Source organism: Panulirus ornatus, chromosome 72 (assembly GCF_036320965.1).
Source record: "Panulirus ornatus isolate Po-2019 chromosome 72, ASM3632096v1, whole genome shotgun sequence".
Classification (NCBI taxonomy): Eukaryota; Metazoa; Arthropoda; class Malacostraca; order Decapoda; family Palinuridae; genus Panulirus; species Panulirus ornatus.
The window spans coordinates 11,104,662-11,130,726 of NC_092295.1; the positions used below are offsets into that span (position 1 = coordinate 11,104,662).

The following is a 26,065-nucleotide window of genomic DNA, read 5'->3' on the forward strand; positions in this document are numbered from 1 at the left end:
CATCTCTCCACCTCCAATTTGGTCTCCCACTTCTCCTCGTTCCCTCCAACTCCAACACATATATCCTCTTGGTTAATCTTTCCTCACTCATTCTCCCCATGTGCCCAAACCATTTCAAAAGACCCTCTTCTGCTCTCTCAACCATACTCTTTTTATTTTCACACATCTCTCTTACCCTTACATTATTTACTCGATCAATCGAACGATAATTCTGATACCATGTAAGATAAACCATGTATTTATGTTTTAAGTAGTAAAGGACTCTGGCCAGTTGATATGAGCGATAAGATAGCATGTACCAAAGATGATGAATGATTATCGGTGACACAGTTGCGTGTCTCACACGGCGCGAGGTGGATGTAACTATTTATGGTGTGGTACCTGATGCAACCAGCCATCCCTTACCATACTCCCATCCTCTACACAGGATTATAAACAAGGGACAGTCGTACATCTATCCTCTCTACCTGACACCAATACTTTGTGTGGTGAGGATATCAGCATTACTCTGTTGAGAACTTGAGTGACAACAATTACTTATTGCTGAAGGTATTTGTAGACAAATAGATCCTCAGTATGATGATATAGAGAAGGTATCGTGTGCAGGAGGACTGTGATCATTGTGAAGAGGAACTGTCGTGCTCTCATTCATACACCATGGCAAGACTTCTCAGGCCATGTATCTACTACCTTTGGCTAGGTAAGTTGCAGAGGAATTATCTATCTACCTTATGTTGTTGGAGAAGACGGTGTTGCTTGCTCAGATACATGCACAGAAAAAAGACGGAAGTACATACTTTACTCTCTCTCTCTCTCTCTCTCTCTCTCTCTCTCTCTCTCTCTCTCTCTCTCTCTCTCTCTCTCTCTCTCTCTCTCTCTCTCCCCGTAGTGATAGCTGTGGTGAAATCACAATTCAGTTGTTCAAATGATTTTAACATGTAATTTTTCTATACATGCAGCACTACATGTTTCACAGAGACAATCCACCTCATCATGTCATATAATTTCTTTATCCCAACACCAACACAAAAACTCCGTCTCTCTTCTGCTATTCTCAACAACACACAAGTGAGGGGTTCCTTGTGGTAGAGGAGGGTTGTGTGCTGGGGTTGGCCTGGGTAACTATTTTCTTATGCTATCTTTTCTTGATAATTCTTTCATAATAATTTGGTTGATAATACGATGTGCTTTAAAGTTACCTGGGGACAATTAGAATTCTTAGTATTAGCAATCATGACAGATTCAATGACGTTATGGATAGCATGATCAGAAGAGGAGTACAATGTGACTGGGTTGTTAAGTTCTACAGGGTAATCGTTTTCATGACAGTGTGTAGCGATCGCATTTCTATAGTCATCCCTGCGTATTGAATGACTGTGCCAATAGCATCTCTCTGTTACAGTTTAAGAGTCCTGGCCAATTTATACATCCTTACTTGACTTTGATTTGACTGCATAACACTGCCAGTTTTTAGATAATTTGCCTTCTTTTAATTAAGGTCTTACTGATAGCATTATTTAACTGGAAGGCAACATTAAAAGCACTGTTTTTTTTTCAGTACCTGTCTTACAATAGTTAAGTTAGGAGAATAGGGCAACACTAAATATTTAGACATATCATCATTTTCCACATTTTTGTTGCTAGATGAGTAAAATGTCTTCCTAGCTTTAGAGTAAGTCTTATCTACAAGCCAATTAGGATAAAAATACGTTTTATATGACTACATTCGTCTACCAGATTTATGGGATTACATACCCGTAATGCTTTCAAAAACATAGACATAACTACAGACATTTTCACAAAAGAATCATGAACTTAAGAAGTTGGTAGGCTTCTTCTAGATCTTCAAGAACATGCGATCAGATTCCCTAGTTATCAAAAAAATGAAGAAACGGCAATATACTCTTTTTTCCTCGATCAGTCTCGAATTCGATGGTTGGATTAATATTATTCAACTCATTTCGAAGACGAAAGATCGTGTCTAACGCATTTGCTAGAATTTCTAGATATCTTATCTGGCAAGTGGGACATAGAAGTGCCCTCTGAAGTAATATAACTTGACTTTCAGAAAGTATTCGTTAAAGAATATACAAGGGACTGCTATGTACATTAAGATTATATGGATTAGGAGACGAGCTATAGATGGCGACTGGCTTACTAGAAGAAAGCAATCTGTAGTTTTTATTGGCAAAGCCTCAGACTGGCTGTACGTGACAAGTGGCGTACCTCTGGGGTCGGTCCTTGGCCCTATTCCTTTTAGCAATAAGATTAATGATCTAAAAGTGTCATGTCTAAAATCTCCAAATCTGCTGATGTTACAAATCTAAGAGGCACAGCTATAGATGGGCAGGATTGTGAAATAATTCAGGGATCTTTACAAATTAGTAGAATAGTCAGATAAAAAACACACGACATTTAATGTAGATGAATGTAAACTAATGCAATTTGGAGGTAAGAAAACGGAACATGACCGTCAAAACATTACAAAGTCACTAACGGAAGTAAATGAAAAAAAGGATTTAGGAGTTTTTATTAATGGCAATCTAAAGTGTATCAAACAATGTCTAGCAGCAAGCCAAAAGAAAAACTGGATTTCAGATTTTGATAGCTAGAAACGCTGACTATAAAACAATTCTGACCCAATCTGATACTCTGGTAAGACGATGTCTTGAGTATGCAGTCCATATCTGCTCCTACAGAAAGGATGAGGAAAATTTGGAACAAGTACAAAGACGGTTGACAAATCTGATATCACCTCAGATGCATGAAGGATAGTCGTTGCGGTGACCAAATACAATTCGACAATGTGAATCACGAAGATTTACCCGTCGTAAGATAGATTACTATTACAAGGACAAATGGAATGAAACGTAAAGATAAAAAGTATGATTATCAATGTAGGAAAAAGTTTCTTTACAAACAGATGCGTTGAACACTGGAATAAATTACTTCAGACGTTGTAAATGCAAAGACTATAATCACTTTTTTCGTCAGTTCATGAATCTCGTTTAATGAACATAAAAAAAAAACATATAGAGACATTTGATTCCTTTTTCTCATTCCACTCTCTGTACATATACTGAAATGCGAGAAAAGGAGGGATAATACCTAAAGATATCATAATAGGATTTCCCTCTCGTTGTATCGTATCGAATGATACATTGAGATATCATAAAAGGATTTCCCTCTCATTTTTTCGTATCAGATTCCATGCAGGCTGTCTTCATCAACGCATCTTTATTCTCTCATTTTTTTTTCTCGTTGGCTGTTGTTGTTGGAGGATGCGAAAGATGGGTAGAGAGGTTTCTTACATTTCTATCCTTACCTCATCCACTTCGTATGGGAATAGATAGATTGATGTTCAAAAACAGACACCTTAGGCACGGGCCAAAGGGTCCTCTGTTGTTCCTCTTTCCCATGTACTTCCGGGAATGTCTGTACCTCTCTCCTAAAAAATCATTGCTCATACGATCAACTCTCCTCACTCCACAAATCTTCCTCAGACATTTCATTTCAAAAACGTTCACACTCCTCCATTCTTCTACGTTCAGAACCCAAGATCAAATCCACACGTCACTATCAGAACTACTGATCATTAGACATACACACAAACGCTCGGTCTTCAATACATCAAGGACCTTAGCCCCTTCGTCCACCCTTTGAATCTCTTCTGCCCTCATGGTCCCAACCGCTGCCACGTTCAATCCCGGTACACCTTTTACAGGACCTCGCTGTTCAAATTTTTGAAACCATCAAGTTCCATCCGTCTGTTGCACCTCCTTATCTTCCTCTTTCTTCAATTTACTCTCACTTTCCTCTTTTTTGAACTCTCCCAGACTTAATCACCACTATCTGAAGTTTCTCTTTGGAGTCAGTCACCAGAGAAGTGTCATATATAAAATGCAAATTTTTGACATTTCAAATATCCTTCAGTGGAAATGGTGAAGCATGCAGTAGACACCCCTTTCCTCCAAAATCCTCGCATCTACCTTCGATCACCAGCCCAGCCCAAAAAATCGATTGGAAAAACTGTATATACATTAGCTATCAACGAGACTGTGCGGAGGAGTGAGGATGTTTTGGAGAGGAAATGTTTGAAGAAATCATGATATGTGAGGTTGTTTAGTAGAATAAGTCATACAATGGCAAGAGAAAGGTACGATAATAGAAAGAGTGTGGTTGAGAGAGTGATAAGTGTGTGCTGAAATGGTCTCGACATATGGAGAGAACGTGTGAAGAGAGGTTGACAAAGAGATTGATGTATCAGAAGTGGAGGGGACTAAGAGAAAGGGTAGATAGAAAGAAAGACTTCCACGAAATAGAGTGAACTACAGCTACATGGTATACAAGGGTCGAAGTGCTGAAAATAGACTGAAGCAAGTCAGTGGAAGCGGAAAGGTCTGTGGGGCCTGGTTGTGCAAGGGAAGTTGTGGTTTCCATACATTGCATACGACAGATAGAGAATGGATGTGAACAAATGTGGCCTGTCTTCATCTGTTTCTGGCGCTACCTTGGCAAAACAAAAAAGGGGAGACAGCGACAAAGTATGATAAATGAATATATATATATATATATATATATATATATATATATATATATATATATATATATATATATATATATATATATATATATATATATATATATATATATTTTTTTTTTTTTTTTTTTTTTGCTTTGTCGCTGTCTCCCGCGTTAGCGAGGTAGCGCAAGGAAACAGACGAAAGAATGGCCCAACCCACCCATATACACATGTACATACATACACGTCCACACATGCAAATATACATACCTATATATCTCAATGTACACATACATATACACACACAGACATATACATATATACACATAGACATAATTCATACTGTCTGCCTTTATTTATCCCCTTCGCCAACCCACCACACATGGAATAACAACCCCCTCCCCCCTCATGTGTGCGAGGTAGCGCTAGGAAAAGACAACAAAGTCCCCATTCGTTCACATTCAGTCTCTAGCAGTCATGTTATAATGCACCGAAACAACAGCTCCCTTTCCACATCCAGGCCCCACAGAACTTTCCATGGTTTAGCCCAGACGCTTCACATGCCCTGGTTCAATCCATTGGCAGCACATCGACCCCGGAATACCACATCGTTCCAATTCACTCTATTCATTGCACGCCTTTCACACTCCTGCATGTTTAGGCCCCGATCACTCAAAATCTTTTTCACTCCATTTTTCCACCTCCAATTTGGTCTCCCACTTCTCCTCGTTCCCTCCACCTCTGACACATATATCCTCTTGGTCAATCTTTCCTCACTCATTTTCTCCATGTGACCAAACCATTTCAAAAGACCCTCTTCTGCTCTCTCAACCACGGTCTTTTAATTTCCACACATCTCTCTTATCCTTACATCACTCGATCAAACCACCTAACACCACATATTGTCCTCAAACATCTCATTTCCAGCACATCCACCCTCATGCGCACAACTCTATCCATAGCCTACGCCTCGCAACCATAAGACGTTGTTGGAACCACTATTCCTTCAAACATAGCCATTTTTGCTTTCCGAGATAATGTTCTCGACTTCCAAACAGTCTTCAAGGCTCCCAGAATTTTCGCCCCCTCCCCCACCCTATGATTCACTTCCGCTTCCATGGTTCCATCCGCTGCCGGATGCACTCCCAGATATCTAAAACACTTTACTTCCTCCAGTTTTTCTCCATTCAAACTTACCTCCCAATTGACTTGACCCTCAACCCTACTGTACCTAATAACCTTGCTCTTATTTACATTTACTCTTAACTTTCTTCTTTCACACACTTTACCAAACTCAGTCAACAGCTTCTGCAGTTTCTCACATGAATCAGCCACCAGCGCTGTATCATCAGCGAACAACAACTGACTCACTTCCCAAGCTCTCTCATCCACAACAGACTGCATACTTGACCCTTTCCACAACTCATGCATTCACCTCCCTAACAACCGCATCCATAAACAAATTAAACAACCATGGAGACATCACACACCGCTGCCGCAAACCTACATTCACTGAGAACCAATCACTTTCCTCTCTTCCTACACGTATACATGCCTTACATCCTCGATAAAAACTTTTCACTGCTTCTAACAACTTGCCTCCCACACCATATATTCTTAATACCTTCCACAGAGCATCTCTATCAACTCTATCATATGCCTTCTCCAGATCCATATATGCTACACACAAATCCACTTGCTTTTCTAAGTATTTCTCACATACATTCTTCAAAGGAAACACCTGATCCACACATCCTCTACCACTTCTGAAACCACACTGCTCTTCCCCAATCTGATGCTCTGTACATGCCTTCACCCTCTCAATCAATACCCTCCCATATAATTTATCAGGAATACTCAACAAACCTATATCTCTGTAATATGAGCACTCACTATTATTCCCTTTGCCTTTGTACAATGGCACTATGCAAGCATTCCGCCAATCCTCAGGCACTTCACCATGAGTCATCCATATATCAAACTACCGTACCAACAAGTCAGAAAAACAGTCACCAACTTTTTTGATAAATTCCACTGCAATACCATCCAAACACACTGCCTTGCCGGCTTTCATCTTCCGTAAAGCTTTTACTACCTCTTCTCTGTTTACCATATCATTCTCCCTAACCCTCTCACTTTGCACACCACCTCGACCAAAACATCCTATATCTGCCACTCTATCATCAAACACGTTCAACAAACCTTCAAAATACTCACTCCATCTCCTTCTCACATCACCACTACTTGTTATCACCTCCTCATTTGCCTCTTTCACTGAAGTTTCCATTTGTTCCCTTGTCTTACGCACTTTATTTACCTCCTTCCAAAACAACCTTTTATTCTTCCTAAAATTTAATGATACTCTCTCACCCCAACTCTCATTTGCCCTCTTTTTCACCTCTTGCACCTTTCTCCTGACCTCCTGCCTCTTTCTTTTATACATCTCCCGCTCATTTGAATTATTTCCTTACAAAAATCGTCCAAATGCCTCTCTCTTCTCCTTCACTAATAATCTTACTTCTTCATCCCACCACTCACTACCGTTTCTAATCTGCCCACCTCCAACGCTTCTCATGCCACAAGCATTTTTTGCGCAAGCCATCACAGCTTCCCTAAATACGTCCCATTCCTCCCCCACTCCCCTTACGTCCTTTGTTCTCACATTTTTCCATTCTGTACTGAGTCGCTCCTGGTTCTTCCTCACACAACTCTCCTTCCGAAGCTCACTTACTCTCACCACTCTCTTCACCCCAACATTCTATCTTCTTTTCTGAAAACCTCTACAAATCTTCACCTTCGCCTCCACAAGATAATGTTCAGAAATCCCTCCAGTTGCACCTCTCAACACATTAACATCCAAAAGTCTTTCTTTCGCGCGCCAATCAATTAACTCGTAATCTAATAACGCTCTCTGGCCATCTCTCCTACTTACATATGTATTCTTATGTATATCTCTCTTTTTAAACCAGGTATTCCCAATCACCAGTCCTTTTCATCCACTAGCGCTGTATCATTAGCGAACAACAACTGACTCACTTCCCAAGCTCTCTCATCCACAACAAACTGCATACTTGCCCCTCTTTCCAAAACTCTTGCATTCACCTCCCTAACAACCCCAACCATAAACAAATTAAACAACCATGGAGACATCATGCACCCCTGCCGCAAGCCAACATTCACTGAGAACCAGTCACTTTCCTCTCTTCCTACACGTACACATGCCTTACATCCTCGATAAAAACTTTTCACTTTTTCTAGTAACTTGCCTCACACACCATATATTCTTACTACCTTCCACAGAGCATCTCTATCAACTCTATCATATCCCATCTCCACATCCATAAATGCTACATACAAATCCATTTGCTTTTCTAAGTATTTCTCACATACATTCTTCAAAGCAAACACCTGATCCACACATCCTCTAACGCTTAACAAACCACACTGCTCTTCCCCAATCTGATTCTCTGTACAAGCCTTCATCCTCTCAATCAATACCCTCCAAAATAATTTCCCAGGAATACTCAACGAACTTATACCTCTGTGATTTGAGGACTCACTTTTATCCCCTTTGCCTTTGTACAATGGCACTATGGGAGCATTTCGCCAATCGTCAGGCACCTCACTATGAGTCATACATACATTAAAAAACCTTACCAACCAGTCAACAATACAGTCACCCCCTTTTTTAATAAGTTCCACTATAGTACCATCCAAATCCGGTGACTTCCCGGCTTTCATCTTCCGGAAAGCTTTTACTACCTCTTCTCTGTTTACCATAATATTCTCCCTAACCCTTTCACTTTACACACCACCTCGACCAAAACACCCTATATCTGCCACTCTATCATCAAAAACATTCAACAAACCTGCAAAATACTCATTCCATCTCATTCTCACATCGCCGCTACCTGTTATCACCTCCTCATTAGCCCCCTTCATTGATGTTCCCATTTGTTTCCTTGTCTTACGCACTTTATTCACCTCCTTCCAAAACATCTTTTTATTCTCCCCAAAAATTTAATGATACTCTCTCGCCCTAACTCTCATTTGCCCTCTTTTTCACCTCTTGTACCTTTCTCTTAACTTCCTTCCTCTTTCTTTTATACATCTCCTAGTTATTTGCATTATTTCCCTGCAAAAATCGTCCAAATGCCTCTCTCCTTTCTTTCACTAATAATCTTACTTCTTCATCCCACCACTCACTACCCTTTCTAATCTGCCCATCTCCCACGCTTCTCATACCACAAGCATCTTTTACGCAAGCAATCACTGCTTCCCTAAATACATCCCATTCCTCCCCCACTCCCCGTACGTCCTTTGTTCTCACCTTTTTCCATTCTGTACTCAGTCTCTCCTGGTACTCCCTCACACAGGTCTCCTATCCAAGCTCACTTACCCTCACCACTCTTTTCATCCCAACATTCTCTCTTCTTTTCTGAAAACCTCTACAAATCTTCACCTTCGCCTCCTTAAGATAATGATCAGACATCCCTCCAGATGCACCTCTCAGCACATTAACGTCTAAAAGTTTCTCTTTCGTGCGCCTATCAATTAACACGTAATGCAATGACGCTCTCTGGGAATCTCTCCTACTTACATATGTATACTTATGCATATCTCTCTATTCAAACCAGGTATTCCCAATCACCAGTCCTTTTTCAGCACATAAATCTACAAGCTCTTCACCATTTCCATTTATAACACTGAACATCGCATGTACACCAATTATTCCCTCAACTGCCACATTACTCACATTTGCATTCAAATCACCCATCACTATAACCCGGTCTCGTGCATCAAAACTACTAACATACCCACTCTGCTCCTCCCAAAACACTTGCCTCTCATGATCTTTCTTCTCATGCCCAGATGCATATGCACCAATAATCACCCATCACTCTCCATCCACTTTCAGTTTTACCCATATCAATCTAGAGTTTATTTTCTTATACTCTATCACATACTCCCACCACTCCTGTTTCAGGAGTAGTGCTACTACTTCCCTTGCTCTTGTCCTCTCACTAACCCCTGACTTTACTCCCAAGACATTCCCAAACCACTCTTCCCCTTTACCCTTGAGCTTCGTTTCACTCAGAGCCAAAACATTCACGTTTATTTCCTCAAACATACTACCTATCTTTCCTTTTTTCTCATCTTGGTTACATCCACACACATTTAGACACCCCAATCTGAGCCTACGAGGAGGATGAGCACTCCTCGCGTGACTCCTTCTTCTGTTTCTCCTTTTAGAAAGTTAAAATACAAGGAGCGGAGGGTTTCTAGCCCCCCGCTCCAGTCCCTTTTAGTCGCCTTCTACGACACCTGAGGAATGCGTGGGAGGTATCCCTTCTCCCCTTTCATACTTTGTCGGTATCTCCCGCGTTAGCGAGGTAGCACAGGGAAACAGACGAAATAATTGCCCAACCACCCTCATACACATGTATATACATACACGTCCACACACACATATACATACCAATATATTTCTACGTATATAATTATATACATACAAAGACATATACATATATACACATGTACATAATTCATACTTGTTACCTTTATTCATTTTCGTCGCCACTCCGCCACACATGAAATAACAGCCCCCTCCCTGCAAGTGCGCGAGGTAGCGCTAGGAAAAGACAACAAAGGCCACATTCGTTCACGCTCAGTCTCTAGCTGTCATATATGATACACCGAAGCCAAAGCTCCCTTTTCACATCCAGCCCTTACAAAGCTTTCCATGGTTTACCTATGACGCTTCACATGCCCTGGTTCAACCCATTGACAACACGTCGACCCCGGTACACCATATCGTTCCAATTCATACTATTCCTTGCATGTCTTTTACCCTCCTGCATGTTCAGGCCACGATCGCCCAAAATCTCTTTCATTCCATCTTTCGACCTCCAATTTGATCTCCCACTTCTCCTCGTTCCCTGCACGTCTGACACATATATCGTCTTGGTCAATCTTTCCTCACTCATTCTCTCCATGTGCCCAAACCATTTCAATACACCCCCTTCTGCTCTCTCAACCACATTCTTTTTCTTTTTCACCTCTTGCACCTTTCTCTTGACCTCCTGTCTCTTTCTTTTATACATTTCCCGGTCATTTGCATTATTTCCCTGCAAATATTCGTCCAAATGCCCCTCTCTTCTCTTTCACTATTAATCTTACTTCTTCACCTCATCTCTCACCACCCTTTCAAATCTACCCACCTCCCACGCTTCTCATACCACAAGCATCTTTTGCGCAAGCCATCACTGCTTCCCTAAATACATCCCTTTCCTCCCCCACTCCCCTTACGTCCTTTGTTCTCACCTTTTTCCATTCTGCACTCAGTCTTTCCTGGTACTTCCTCACACAAATCTCTTTCCCAAACTCACTTACTCTCACCGCTGTCTTCACCACAATATTTCCTCTTTTCTGAAAACCTCTACAAATCTCCACCTTCGCCTCCACAAGATAATCATCAAACATCCCTCTAGTGGCACCTCTCAGCACATTGATATCCAAAAGTCTCTCTTTCATGCGCCTATCAATTAACACGTAATCATATAACGCTCTCTGGCCATCTCTCCTACTTACATACGTATACTTATGTATATCTCTCTTTTTAAACCAGGTAATCCCAATCACCAGTCCTTTTTTAGCACACAAATCTACCAGCTCTTCACCATTTCCATTTTCAACACTGAACACCCCATGTACACCAAATATTCCCTCAACTGCCACATTACTCACCTTTACATTCAAATCACCCATCACTATAACCCGGTGTCGTGCATCAAAAGCACTAACACACTCACGCAGCTACTCCAAAAACACTTGCCTCTCATGATCTTTCTTCTCATGACCAGGTGCATAGGCCCCAGTAATCGCCCACCTCTCTACATCCACCTACATATATATTTTATGATTTGATAAACAGAGAAGAGGTAGTGAAAGCTTTGTGGAAAATGAGAGCCGGCAAATGCAGCGGATTTGGATGGTATTGCATGGGAATTTATTTAAAAAGGGGTGACTTTGTTGTTGACTGGATGGTGAGGATATTCAATGTATGTATGGCTCATGATGAGGTGCTTGAGGATTGGCGGAATGCATGCATAGTGCCATTGTATAAAGGCAAAGGGGATAAAGGTGAATGTTCAAATCACAGAGCTAAAAGTTTGTTGAGTATTCCTGGGAAATTATATGGGAGGGTATTGATTGAGAGGGTGAAAGCATGTACAGAGCATCAGAGTGAGGAAAAGCAGTGTGGTTTCAGAAGTGGTAGAGGATGTGTGAATTATGTATTTGCTTTGAAGAATGTGTGGGAGAAATACTTAGAAAAACATATGGATTGATATGTAGCATTTATCAATCTGGAGAAGGCATATGATAGAGTTGATAGACTTCCTCTGGGTAAGGTATTAAGAGCATATGGTGTGAGAGGTAAGTTGCTAGAAGCAGTGAAAAGTTTTTATCGAGGATGTAAGGCATGTGTACGTGTAGGAAGAGAGGAAAGTGACTGGTTCTCAGTGAATGTCGGTTTGCGGCAGGGGTGCGTGATGTCCCTATGGTTGTTTAATTTGTTTATGGATGGGGTTGTTAGAGAAGTGAATGCAAGAGTTTTGGAGAGAGGGGCAAGTATTCAGTCTGTTGTGGATAAGAGGGCTATGGAAGTGAGTCAGTTGTTGTTCGCTGATGATACAGCGCTGGTGGCTGATTCTGGTGAGAAATTGCAGACGCTGGTGACTGAGTTTGGTAAAGTGCATGAAAGAAGCAAGCTGAGAGTAAATTTGAATAAGAGCAAGGTTATAAGTGTAGTAGGGTTGAGGGACAAGTCAACTGGGAGATAAGCTTGAATGGAAAAAAACTGAAGGAAGTGAAGTGTTTTAGATATCTGGAAGTGGATTTGGCAGTGGAAACAGAAATGAACTACAGGGTGGGGGAGGTGGCGAAAGTTCTGGGAGCGTTGAAAAATGTGTGGAAGGCGAGAACATTATCTCTGAAAGCAAAAATGGGTATGTTTGAAGGAATAGTGGTTCGAACAATGTCATATGGTTGCAAAGAGTGGGCTATAGATAGGGTTTTGCGGAGGAGGGTGGATGTGATGGAAATGAGATGTTTGAAGGCAGTATGTGGTGTGAGGTGGTTTGATCGAGTTAGTAAGAAAAGGTAAGAGAGATGAGTGGTAATAAAAAGAGTGTGGTTGAGAGAGCAGAAGAGAGTGAGGAAAGATTGACCAAGAGCATATATGTGTCAGAGGTGGAGTGAACGAGAAGTTGGCGACCAAATTGGAGGTGGAAGGATGGAGTGAAAAAGGTTTTGAGCAATTAGGGCCTGAACACGCAGGAGGGTGAAAGGCGTGCAAGGAATAGAGTGAATTGAAACTATATAGTATACCAGGGTCAACGTGCTGTTAATGGATTAAACCAGGGCATGTGAAGCGTCTGGGGTAAACCATTGAAAGTTTCTGTGGGGCCTAGATGTGGAAAGGGAGCTGTGGTTTCGTTGCATTATCTATGACAGCTAGGGACTGAGTTTGAACGAATGTGGCCTTTATTGTCTTTTCCTATCGGTACCTCGCGCGCGTGCGGCAGAAGGGGGGTGTCATTTCATGTGTGGCAGGGTGGAACGGGAATGAATAAAGGCGGCAAGTATGAATTATGTACATGCGTGTCTTTATGTGTATGTCTATGTATATACATATGTATACGTTGAAATGTACAAGTATATATATATGTGCGTTTGTGGACGCGTATGTATATATATGTATATATATGTACATACTGTTTCCTTGCACTACCTCGCTAACGCGGGAAACAGTGACATAACATAATAAAAGATATAATATAGATAATATCTTATCGAGGATGTAAGGCATGTGCACGAGTAAGAAGAGAGGAAAGTGATTGGTTCCCATTGATTGTCGGTTTACGGCAAGGGTGTGTGATACCTCCATGGCTGTTTAATTTGTTTATGGATGGATTTGGCAGCGGATGGAACCATGGAAGCGGAAGTGAATCACAGGGTGGGGGAGGGGGCAAAGGTGCTAGGAGCTTTGAATACTGTGTGGAAGGCCAGAACGTTATCTTGGAGAGCAAAAATAGGTATGTTTGAAGGAATAGTGGTTCCAAAAATGTTATCATGTTATGAGGCACTGGCGATAGATGGGGTTGTGCGGAGGAAGGTAGATGTGTTGGAAATGAGATGTTTGTGGGCAATATGTGGTGTGCCTGGGGTAAACCATGGAAAGTTCTGTGGGGCCTGGTAGTAGAAAGGGAGCTAGGGTTTCGGTGCATTATTACATGACAGCTAGAGACTGTGGACGAATGGGGCCTTTGTTGTTTTTTCCTAGCGCTTCTTCTCGCATATGCCGGGGGGAGGGGTTATTTAATGTGTGGCGGAGTAGCGATAGGAATGAATAGAGGCAGACATTATGAATTATGTACAGGTGTATGTATGTGTATGTCTGTGTGAATATATATATGTATACGTTAAGATGTATAGGCATGTATATTTGCTTGTGTAGACGTGTATGTGTATACATGTGTCTGTGGGTGGGTTGGGCCATTCTTTCCTGTTTCCTTGCGCTACCTCGCTAACGCGGGAGACAGCGACAAAGTAGAATAAATCAATATATATATATATATATATATATATATATATATATATATATATATATATATATATTTTTTTTTTTTTTCTTTTTTTTTTTTATACTTTGTCGCTGTCTGCCGCGTTTGCGAGGTAGCGCAAGGAAACAGACGAAAGAAATGGCCCCCCCCCCCCATACACATGTACATACACACGTCCACACACGCAAATATACATACCTACACAGCTTTCCATGGTTTACCCCAGACGCTTCACATGCCTTGATTCAATCCACTGACAGCACGTCAACCCCTGTATACCACATCGCTCCAATTCACTCTATTCCTTGCCCTCCTTTCACCCTCCTGCATGTTCAAGGCCCCGATCACACAAAATCTTTTTCACTCCATCTTTCCACCTCAAATATATATGTATATATATCTTTTTTTTTTTTTTGCTTTGTCGCTGTCTCCCGCGTTTGCGAGGTAGCGCAAGGAAACAGACGAAAGAAATGGCCCAACCCACCCCCATACACATCTATATACATACGTCCACACACGCAAATATACATATCTACATAGCTTTCCATGCTTTACCCCAGACGCTTCACATGCCCTGATTCAGTTCACTGACAACACGTCAACCCGGGTTTACCACATCGATCCAATTCACTCTATTCCTTGCCCTCCTTTCACCCTCCTGCATGTTCAGGCCCCGATCACACAAAATCTTTTTCACTCCATCTTTCCACCTCCAATTTGGTCTCCCACTTCTCCTCGTTCCCTCCACCTCCGACACATATATCCTCTTGGGCAATCTTTCCTCACTCATTCTCTCCATGTGCCCAAACCATTTCAAAACACCCTCCTCTGCTCTCTCAACCACGATCTTTTTATTTCCACACATCTCTCTTACCCTTACGTTACTCACTCGATCAAACCACCTCACACCACACATTGTCCTCAAACATCTCATTTCCAGCACATCCATCCTCCTGCGCACAACTCTATCCATAGCCCACGCCTCGCAACCATACAACATTGTTGGAACCACTATTCCTTCAAACATACCCATTTTTGCTTTCCGAGATAATGTTCTCGACTTCCACACATTCTTCAAGGCCCCAGGATTTTCGCCCCCTCCCCCACCCTATGATCCACTTCCGCTTCCATGGTTCCATCCGCTGCCAGATCCACTCCCAGACATCTAAAACACTTAACTTCCTCCAGTTTTTCTCCATTCAAACTCACCTCCCAATTGACTTGACCCTCAACCCTACTGTACCTAATAACCTTGCTCTTATTCACATTTACTCTTAACTTTCTTCTTCCACACACCTCTCCAAACTCAGTCACCAGCTTCTGCAGTTTCTCACATGAATCAGCCACCAGCGCTGTATCATCAGCGAACAACAACTGACTCACTTCCCAAGCTCTCTCATCCCTAACAGACTTCATACTTGCCCCTCTTTCCAAAACTCTTGCATTTACCTCCCTAACAACCCCATCCATAAACAAATTAAACAACCATGGAGACATCACACACCCCTGCCGCAAACCTACATTCACTGAGAACCAATCACTTTCCTCTCTTCCTACACGTACACATGCCTTACATCCTCTATAAAAACTTTTCACTGCTTCTAACAACTTTCCTACCACACCATATATTCTTAATACCTTCCACAGAGCATCTCTATCAACTCTATCATATGCCTTCTCCAGATCCATAAATGCTACATACAAATCCATTTGCTTTTCTAAGTATTTCTCACATACATTCTTCAAAGCAAACACCTGATCCACACATCCTCTACCACTTCTGAAACCACACTGCTCTTCCCCAATCTGATGCTCCGTACATGCCTTCACCCTCTCAATCAATACCCTCCCATATAATTTACCAGGAATACTCAACAAACTTATACCTCTGTAATTTGAGCACTCACTCTTATCCCCTTTGCCTTTGTACAATGGTACTATGCACGCATTCCGCCAATCCTCAGGCACCTCACCATGAGTCATACATACATTAAATAACCTTACCAACCAGTCAACACTACAGTCACCCCCTTTTTTAATAAATTCCACTGCAATACCATCCAAACCTGCTGCCTTGCCGGCTTTCATCTTCCGCAAAGCTTTCACTACCTCTTCTCTGTTTACCAAATCATTTTCCCTAACCCTCTCACTTTGCACACCACCTCGACCAAAACACTCTATATCTGCCACTCTATCATCAAACACATTCAACAAACCTTCAAAATACTCACTCCATCTCCTTCTCACATCACCACTACTTGTTTTCACCTCCCCACTTGCGCCCTTCACCGAAGTTCCCATTTGCTCCCTTGTCTTACGCACTTTATTTACCTCCTTCCAGAACATCTTTTTATTCTCCCTAAAATTTAATGATACTCTCTCACCCCAACTCTCATTTGCCCTTTTTTTCACCTCTTGCACCTTTCTCTTGACCTCCTGTCTCTTTCTTTTATACATCTCCCATTCAATTGCATTTTTTCCCTGCAAAAATCGTCCAAATGCCTCTCTCTTCTCTTTCACTAATACTCTTACTTCTTCATCCCACCACTCACTACCCTTTCTAATCAACCCACCTCCCACTCTTCTCATGCCACAAGCATCTTTTGCGCAAGCCATCACTGCTTCCCTAAATACATCCCATTCCTCCCCCACTCCCCTTACTTCCATTGTTCTCACCTTTTTCCATTCTGTACTCAGTCTCTCCTGGTACTTCCTCAAACAGGTCTCCTTCTCAAGCTCACTTACTCTCACCACCCTCTTCACCCCAACATTCACTCTTCTTTTCTGAAAACCCATACAAATCTTCACCTTAGCCTCCACAAGATAATGATCAGACATCCCTCCAGTTGCACCTCTCAGCACATTAACATCCAAAAGTCTCTCTTTCGCACGCCTGTCAATTAACACGTAATCCAATAACGCTCTCTGGCCATCTCTCCTACTTACATAAGTATACTTATGTATATCTCGCTTTTTAAACCAGGTATTCCCAATCATCGGTCCTTTTTCAGCACATAAATCTACAAGCTCTTCACCATTTCCATTTACAACACTGAACACCCCATGTATACCAATTATTCCCTCAACTACCACATTACTCACCTTTGCATTCAAATCACCCATCACTATGACCCGGTCTCGTGCATCAAAACCACTAACACACTCATTCAGCTGCTCCCAAAACACTTGCTTCTCTTGATCTTTCTTCTCATGCCCAGGTGCATATGCACCAATAATCACCCACCTCTCTCCATCAACTTTCAGTTTTACCCATATTAATCGAGAATTTACTTTCTTACACTCTATCACATACTCCCACAACTTCTGTTTTAGGAGTATTGCTACTCCTTCCCTTGCTCTTGTCCTCTCACTAACCCCTGACTTTACTCCCCAGACATTCCCAAACCACTCTTCCCCTTTACCCTTGAGCTTCGTTTCACTCAGAGCCAAAACATCCAGGTTCCTTTCCTCAAACATACCACCTATCTCTCCTTTTTTCACATCTTGGTTACATCCACACACATTTAGGCACCCCACTCTGAGCCTTCGAGGAGGATGAGCACTCCCCGCGTGACTCCTTCTTCTGTTTCCCATTTTAGAAAGTTAATACAAGGAGGGGAGGATTTCTGGCCCCCCGCTCCCGTCCCCTCTAGTCGCTTTCTACGACACGCGAGGAATACGTGGGAAGTATTCTTTCACCCCTATCCCCAGGGATAGTATACATATATATATACATATACACAAAAACACACATACACATACATACGCACATATACACACACACACACATACATATTTATACATATGAGAAATGTAAGAAACAATTTAGAAAACTGAAACTTCTAGCTTGAAATGAATGAAAAAAAAGAATGTCACATAATGGTTCAACCTCTGGTTATGGAAAAAAGGAAATGTATAATCTATTTACACAAACGTCAATAGCAGTTCTCATCAATTTAACCACTGTATCAATAAGCTTCAATGTCTAAGCTACATTTTTCTCCAATTTCACTATTTTCCTTCACATTTTCAATTGTGTCTGAAGGTTCTACTTCAAGAGTGATTGTTTTATATATATATATATATATATATATATATATATATATATATATATATATATATATATATATATATATATATATATATATATATATATATATATATATGTGTGTGTGTGTGTGTGTACGTGTACGTGTAGGAAGAGAGGAAAGTGATTGGTTCTCAGTGAATGTAGGTTTGCGGCAGGGGTGTGTGATGTCTCCATGGTTGTTTAATTTGTTTAAGGATGGGGTTGTTAGGGAGGTAAATGCAAGAGTTTTGGAAAGAGGGGCAAGTATGAAGTCTGTTGGGGATGAGAGAGCTTGGGAAGTGAGTCAGTTGTTGTTCGCTGATGATACAGCGCTGGTGGCTGATTCATGTGAGAAACTGCAGAAGCTGGTGACTGAGTTTGGTAAAGTATGTGAAAGAAGAAAGTTAAGAGTAAATGTGAATAAGAGCAAGGTTATTAGGTACAGTAGGGTTGAGGGTCAAGTCAATTGGGAGGTGAGTTTGAATGGAGAAAAGCTGGAGGAAGTGAAGTGTTTTAGATATCTGGGAGTGGATCTGGCAGCGGATGGAACCATGGAAGCGGAAGTGGATCATAGGGTGGGGGAGGGGGCGAAAATTCTGGGGGCCTTGAAGAATGTGTGGAAGTCGAGAACATTATCTCGGAAAGCAAAAATGGGTATGTTTGAAGGAATAGTGGTTCCAACAATGTTGTATGGTTGCGAGGCGTGGGCTATGGATAGAGTGTTGCGCAGGAGGATGGATGTGCTGGAAATGAGATGTTTGAGGACAATGTGTGGTGTGAGGTGGTTTGATCGAGTGAGTAACGTAAGTGTAAGAGAGATGTGTGGAAATAAAAAGAGCGTGGTTGAGAGAGCAGAAGAGGGTGTTTTGAAGTGGTTTGGGCACATGGAGAGAATGACTGAGGAAAGATTGACCAAGAGGATATATGTGTCGGAGGTGGAGGGAACGAGGAGAAGAGGGAGACCAAATTGGAGGTGGAAAGATGGAGTGAAAAAGATTTTGTGTGATCGGGGCCTGAACATGCAGGAGGGTGAAAGGAGGGCAAGGAATAGAGTGAATTGGAGCGATGTGGTATACCGGGGTTGACGTGCTGTCAGTGGATTGAATCAAGGCATGTGAAGCGTCTAGGGTAAATCATGGAAAGTTGTGTAGGTATGTATATTTGCGTGTGTGGACGTATGTATATACATGTGTATGGGGGGGGGTTGGGACATTTCTTTCGTCTGTTTCCTTGCGCTACCTCGCAAACGCGGGAGACAGCGACAAAGTATAATAAAAAATAAATAATATATATATATATATATATATATATATATATATATATATATATATATATATATATATATATATATATATATATATATATATATATATATATATATATATATATATATATATATATATATATATATATATATATATATTATCCCTGGGGATAGGGGTGAAAGAATACTTCCCACGCATTCCTCACGTGTCGTAGAAGGCGACTAGAGGGGACGGGAGCGGGGGGCCAGAAATCTTCCCCTCCTTGTATTTTAACTTTCTAAAAATGGGAAACAGAAGGAGTCCCGCGGGGAGTGCTCATCCTCCTCGTAGACTCAGATTGGGGTGTCTAAATGTGTGTGGATGTAACCAAGATATGAAAAAAGGAGAGATAGGTAGTATGTTTCAGAAAAGGAACCTGGATGTTTTGGCTCTGAGTGAAATGAAGTTCAAGGGTAAAGGGGAAGAGTGGTTTGGGAATGTCTTGGGAGTAAAGTCAGGGGTAAGTGAGAGGACAAGAGCAAGGGAAGGAGCAGCAGTACTCCTGAAACAGGAGTTGTGGAGTATGTGATAGAATGTAAGAAAGTAAATTCTCGATTAATATGGGTAAAACTGAAAGTTGATGGAGAGAGATGGGTGATTATTGGTGCATATGCACCTGGGCATGAGAAGAAAGATCATGAGAGGCTGAATGAGTGTGTTATTGGTTTTGATGCACGAGACCGAGTTATAGTGAATGGTGATTTGAATGCAAAGGTGAGTAATGTGGCAGTTGAGGGAATAATCGGTTTACATGGGGTGTTCAGTGTTGTAAATGGAAATGGTGAAGAGCTTGTAGATTTATGTGCTGAAAAAGGACTGGTGATTGGGAATACCTAGTTTAAAAAGCGAGATATACATAAGTATACGTATGTAAGTAGGAGAGATGGCCAGAGAGCGTTATTGGATTACGTATTAATTGACAGGCGCGCGAAAGAGAGACTTTTGGATGTTAATGTGCTGAGAGGTGCAACTGGAGGGATGTTTGATCATTATCTTGTGGAGGCTAAGGTGAAGATTTGTATGGGTGTTCAGAAAAGAAGAGTGAATGTTGGGGTGAAGAGGGTGGTGAGAGTAAGTGAGCTTGGGAAGGAGACTTGTGTGAGGAAGTACCAGGAGAGACTGAGTACAGAATGGAAAAAGGTGAGAACAATGGAAGTAAGGGGAGTGGGGGAGGAATGGGATGTATTTAGGGAAGTAGTGATGGATTGCGCAAAAGATGCTTGTGGCATGAGAAGCGTGGGAGGTGGGTTGATTAGAAAGGGTAGTGAGTGGTGGGATGAGGAAGTAAGATTATTAGTGAAAGAGAATAGAGAGGCATCTGGACGATTTTTGCAGGGAAAAAATGAAATCGAGTGGGACATGTATAAAAGAAAGAGACAGGAGGTCAAGAGAAAGGTGCAAGAGGTGAAAAAGAGGGCAAATGAGAGTTGGGGTGAGAGAGTATCAGTAAATTTTAGGGAGAATAAAAAGATGTTCTGGAAGGAGGTAAATAAAGTGCGTAAGACAAGAGAGCAAATGGGAACTTCAGTGAAGGGCGCTAATGGGGAGGTGATAAAAAGTAGTGGTGATGTGAGAAAGAGATGGAGTGAGTATTTTGAAGGTTTGTTGAATGTGTTTGATGATAGAGTGGCAGATATAGGGTGTTTTGGTCGAGGTGGTGTGCAAAGTGAGAGGGTTAGGGAAAATGATTTGGTAAACAGAGAAGAGGTAGTAAAAGCTTTGCGGAAGATGAAAGCCGGCAAGGCAGCAGGTTTGGATGATATTGCAGTGGAATCTATTAAAAAAGGGTGTGACTGTATTGTTTGACTGGTTGGTAAGGTAATTTAATGTATGTATGACTCATGGTGAGGTGCCTGAGGATTGGCGGAATGGGTGCATAGTGCCATTGTACAAAGGCAAAGGGGATAAGAGTGAGTGCTCAAATTACACAGGTAAAAGTTTGTTTAGTATTCCTGGTAAATTATATGGGAGGGTATTGATTGAGAGGGTGAAGGCATGTACAGAACATCAGATTGGGGAAGAGCAGTGTGGTTTCAGAAGTGGTAGAGGATGTGTGGATCAGGTGTTTGCATTGCTTTGAAGAATGTATGTGAGAAGTACTTAGAAAAGCAAATGGATTTGTTTATAGCATTTATGGATCTGGAGAAGGCATATGATAGAGTTGATAGAGATGCTCTGTGGAAGGTATTAAGAATCAATGGTGAGGGAGACAAGTTGTTAGAAGCAGTGAAAAGTTTTTATCGAGGATGTAAGGCATGTGTATGTGTAGGAAGAGAGGAAAGTGATTTGTTCTCAGTGAATGTAGGTTTGCGGCAAGGGTGTGTGATGTCTCCATGGTTGTTTAATTTGTTTATGGATGGGGTTGTTAGGGAGGTGAATGCAAGAGTTTTGGAAAGAGGGGCAAGTATGAATTCTGTTGTGGATGAGAGATCTTGGGAAGTGAGTCAGTTTTTGTTCGCTGATGATACAACGCTGGTGGCTGATTCATGTGAGAAACTGCAGAAGCTGGTGACTGAGTTTGGTAAAGTGTGTGAAAGAAGAAAGTTAAGAGTAAATGTGAATAAGAGCAAGGTTATTAGGTACAGTAGGGTTGAGGGTCAAGTCAATTGGGAGGTAAGATTGAATGGAGAAAAACTGGAGGAAGTAAAGTGTTTTAGATATCTGGGAGTGGATCTGGCAGCGGATGGAACCATGGAAGCGGAAGTGAATCATAGGGTGGGGCAGGGGGCGAAAATCCTAGGAGCCTTCAAGAATGTGTGGAAGTCGAGAACATTATCTCGGAAAGCAAAAATGGGTATGTTTGAAGGAATAGTGGTTCCAACAATGTTGTATGGTTGCGAGGCGTGGGCTATGGATAGAGTCATGCGCAGGAGGGTGGATGTGCTGGAAATGAGATGTTTGAGGACAATGTGTGGTGTGAGGTGGTTTGATGGAGTAAGTAAGTAAGAGAGATGTGTGGAAATAAAAAGAGTGTGGTTGAGAGAGCAGAGGAGGGTGTTTTGAGATGGTTTGGTTACATGGAGGGAATGAGTTAGGAGAGATTGCCCAAGAGGATATATGTGTCGGAGGTGGAGGGAACGAGGTGAAGTGGGAGACGAAATTGACGGTGGAAAGATGGAGTAGAAAAAGATTTTGTGTGATCGGGGCCTGAACATGCAGGAGGGTGAAAGGCTTGCAAGGAATAGAGTGAATTGGAACGATGTGGTATACCGGGGTCGACGTGCTGTCAATGGATTGAACCAGGGCATGTGAAGCGTCTGGGGTAAACCATGGAAAGTTGTGTGGGGCCTGGATGTGGAGAGGGAGCTGTGGTTTCGGTGCATTATTACATGACAGCTAGAGACTGAGTGTGATCGAATGGGACCTTTGTTGTCCTTTCCTAACGCTACCTCGCACACATGAGGGCGGGACGGGGATGTAATTCCATGCGTGGCGAGGTGGCGATGGGAACAATTAAAGGCAGACAATATGAATTATGTACATTTGTATATATGTATATGTTTGTGTGTGTATATATATATGTACATTGAGATGTATAAGTATGTATATTTCCGTGTGTTGACGTGTATGTATATACATGTGTATATGGGCGGTTGGGCCATTGTATCGTCTGTCTCCCGCGTTCACGAGGTAGCGCAAGGAAACAGACGAAAGAATGGCCCAACCCGCCCACATACACATGTATATACATACACGTCCACATACGCAAATATACATACCTATACATCTCAATGTATACATATATATTTAAACACACAGACATACACATATATACACATGTACATAATTCATACTGTATGCCTTTATTTGTTCCCATCGCCACCTCGCCACACATGGAATTACATCCCCGTCCCCCCCTCATGTGTGCGAGGTAGCGCTAGGAAAGGACAACAAAGGCCCCATTCGATCACACTCAGTCTCTAGCTGTCATGTAATAATGCACCGAAACCACAGCTCCCTCTCCATATCCAGGCCCCACACAACTTTCCATGGTTTACCCCAGACGCTTCACATGCCCTGGTTCAATCCATTGACAGCACGTCGACCCCGGTATCCCACATCGTTCCAATTCACTCTATTCCTTGCACGCCAATAAAGTTATCTAATTTGTACAGACCATCTCTAATATTAAGAGAATAATCATTTGTGTATGTAATGATAGAGGATTCAATGATATTTCTCTTGGTAACAGAGTTAGAGTTGATAACTGAGATGGCATTACTCCAGTCAATACAATGATCATAGTTTTTAACGTGATTTAACAAGGCATTTGAATCTTGTCCCGTTCCTATAATATATTTATGTTGCTTAAGTCTAACAGAAATATCCTTACCGGTTTGCCCAACATAAAAGTTATCGCAATTTCCACATGGCGCTTTATAGATGCATCCAAAAGAATTTTCTGGTGAATTCCTGATTAAGATATACCTTATAGTATTATTGTTGCTGACGGCAACTGCATACTTGCCCTTCTTTCGAAAACTCTTGCATTCAACTAACAACCCCATCCATAAACAAATTAAACAACCATGGAGACATCACGCATCTCTGCCGTAAACCAACATTCACTGAGAACCAATCACTTTCCTCTCTTCCTACACGTACACATGCCTTGCATCCTCGATAAAAACTTTTCAATGCTTCTAACAACTTTCCTCCCACACCATATATTCTTAATACCTTTCACAGAGCATCTCTATCAACTCTATCATATGACTTCTCCAGAACCATAAATGCTACATACAAATCCATTTGCTTTTCTAAGTATTTCTCACATACTTTCTTCAAAGCAAATACCTGATCCACACATCTTCTACCTCTTTAGAACCATGCTACTCTTCCCCAATCTGATGCTCTATACATGCCTTCAACCTCTCAATTAATACCCTCCCATACATTTTCCCAGGAATACTCAACAAACGTATACCTATGTAATTTGAGCACTCACCTTTATCTCCTTTGCCTTTGTACAATGACAGTATGCAAGCATTCCGCCAATCCTAAGGCACCTCACCATGAGTCATATATACATTAAATAACCTTTGCAAACAATCATCAATACAGTCACCCACTTTCTTAATAAATTCCCATGCAATACAATCGAAACCCTCTGCCTTGCCGGCTTACATCTTCTGCAAAGCTTTTACTACCTCTTCTCTGTTTACCAAATCATTCTCCCCAACCCTCTCTCTTTGCACACTACCTCGATCAAAACACCCTATATCTGCCACTCTATCATGGAACACATTCAACAAACCTCAACAAACTCACTCCATCTTTTTCTCACATCACCACAACTTGTTATCACCTCCCCATTAGCCACCTTCACTGAACTTGCCATTTGTTCCCTTGTCTCACGCACTGTATTTACCTCCTTCCAAAACATCTTTTAATTTTCCCTAAAATTTAATGATACTCTCTCACCCCAACTCTCATTTGCCCTCTTTTTTACCTCTTTCACCTTTCTCTTGACCTCTTGCCTCGTTTTTTATGTATATCCCAGTGATTGGTTCTCAGTGAATGTAGGTTTGCGGCAGGGGTGTGTGATGTCTCCATGGTTGTTTAATTTGTTTATGGATGGGGTTGTTAGGGAGGTGAATGCAAGAGTTTTGGAAAGAGGGGCAAGTATGATGTCTGTTGTGGATGAGAGAGCTTGGGAAGTGAGTCAGTTGTTGTTCGCTGATGATAGGGCGCTGGTGGCTGATTCATGTGCGAAACTGCAGAAGCTTGTGACTGAGTTTGGTAAAGTGTGTGAAAGAAGAGGGTTAAGAGTAGATGTGAATAAGATCAAGGTTATTAGGTACAGTAGGGTTGAGGGTCAAGTCAATAGGGAGGTAAGTTTGAATGACGAAAAACTGGAGGAAGTAAAGTGTTTTAGATATTTGGGAGTGGATCTGCCAGCGAATGGAACCATGGAAGCGGAAGTGGATCATAGGGTGGGGGCGGGGGCGAAAATCCTGGGAGCCTTGAAGAATGTTTGGAAGTCGAGAACATTATCTCGGAAAGCAAAAATGGGTATGTTTGTAGGAATAGTGGTTCCAACAATGTTGTATGGTTGCGAGGCGTGGGCTATGTTTAGAGTTGTGCGCAGGAGGATGGATGTGCTGGAAATGAGATGTTTGAGGACAATGTGTGGTGTGAGGTGGTTTGGTCGAGAAAGTAATTTAAGGGTAAGAGAGTTATGTGGAAATAAAAAGGGCGTGGTTGAGAGAACAGAAGAGGGTGTTTTGAAATGGTTTGGGCACATGGAGAGAATGAGTGAGGAAAGATTGACCAAGAGGATATATGTGTCGGAGGTGGAGAGAACGAGGAGAAGTGGGAGACCAAATTGGAGGTGGAAAGATGGAGTGAAAAAGATTTTGTGTGATCGGGGCCTGAACATGCAGGAGGGTGAAAGGCGGGCAAGGAATAGAGTGAATTGGATCGATGTGGTATACCGGGGTTGAAGTGCTGTCAGTGGATTGAATCAGGGCATGTGAAGCGTCTGGGGTAAACCATGGAATGTTACATTACCTACATTCACTGAGAACCAATGACTTTCCTC

The 26,065-nt window shown here is 41.8% G+C and overlaps 1 protein-coding gene across 2 annotated transcripts in view; it reads left to right on the plus strand.

The window, feature by feature from the left end:
- LOC139748138 (uncharacterized) overlaps nucleotides 1-26,065 on the plus strand; it is a 195,902-nt gene that overhangs the window by 36,947 nt on the left and 132,890 nt on the right. The window contains exon 1 of one of the 2 annotated variants that reach the window (XM_071660813.1): nucleotides 352-700. The exons of the other annotated variant lie outside the window; for it this stretch is intronic. Within the exon in view, the coding sequence (XP_071516914.1) occupies nucleotides 658-700 (43 nt within the window). The 5' untranslated portion in view covers nucleotides 352-657. Of the gene's footprint in view, nucleotides 1-351; nucleotides 701-26,065 lie in introns of those variants that run through there. 2 annotated transcript variants of the gene reach the window in all.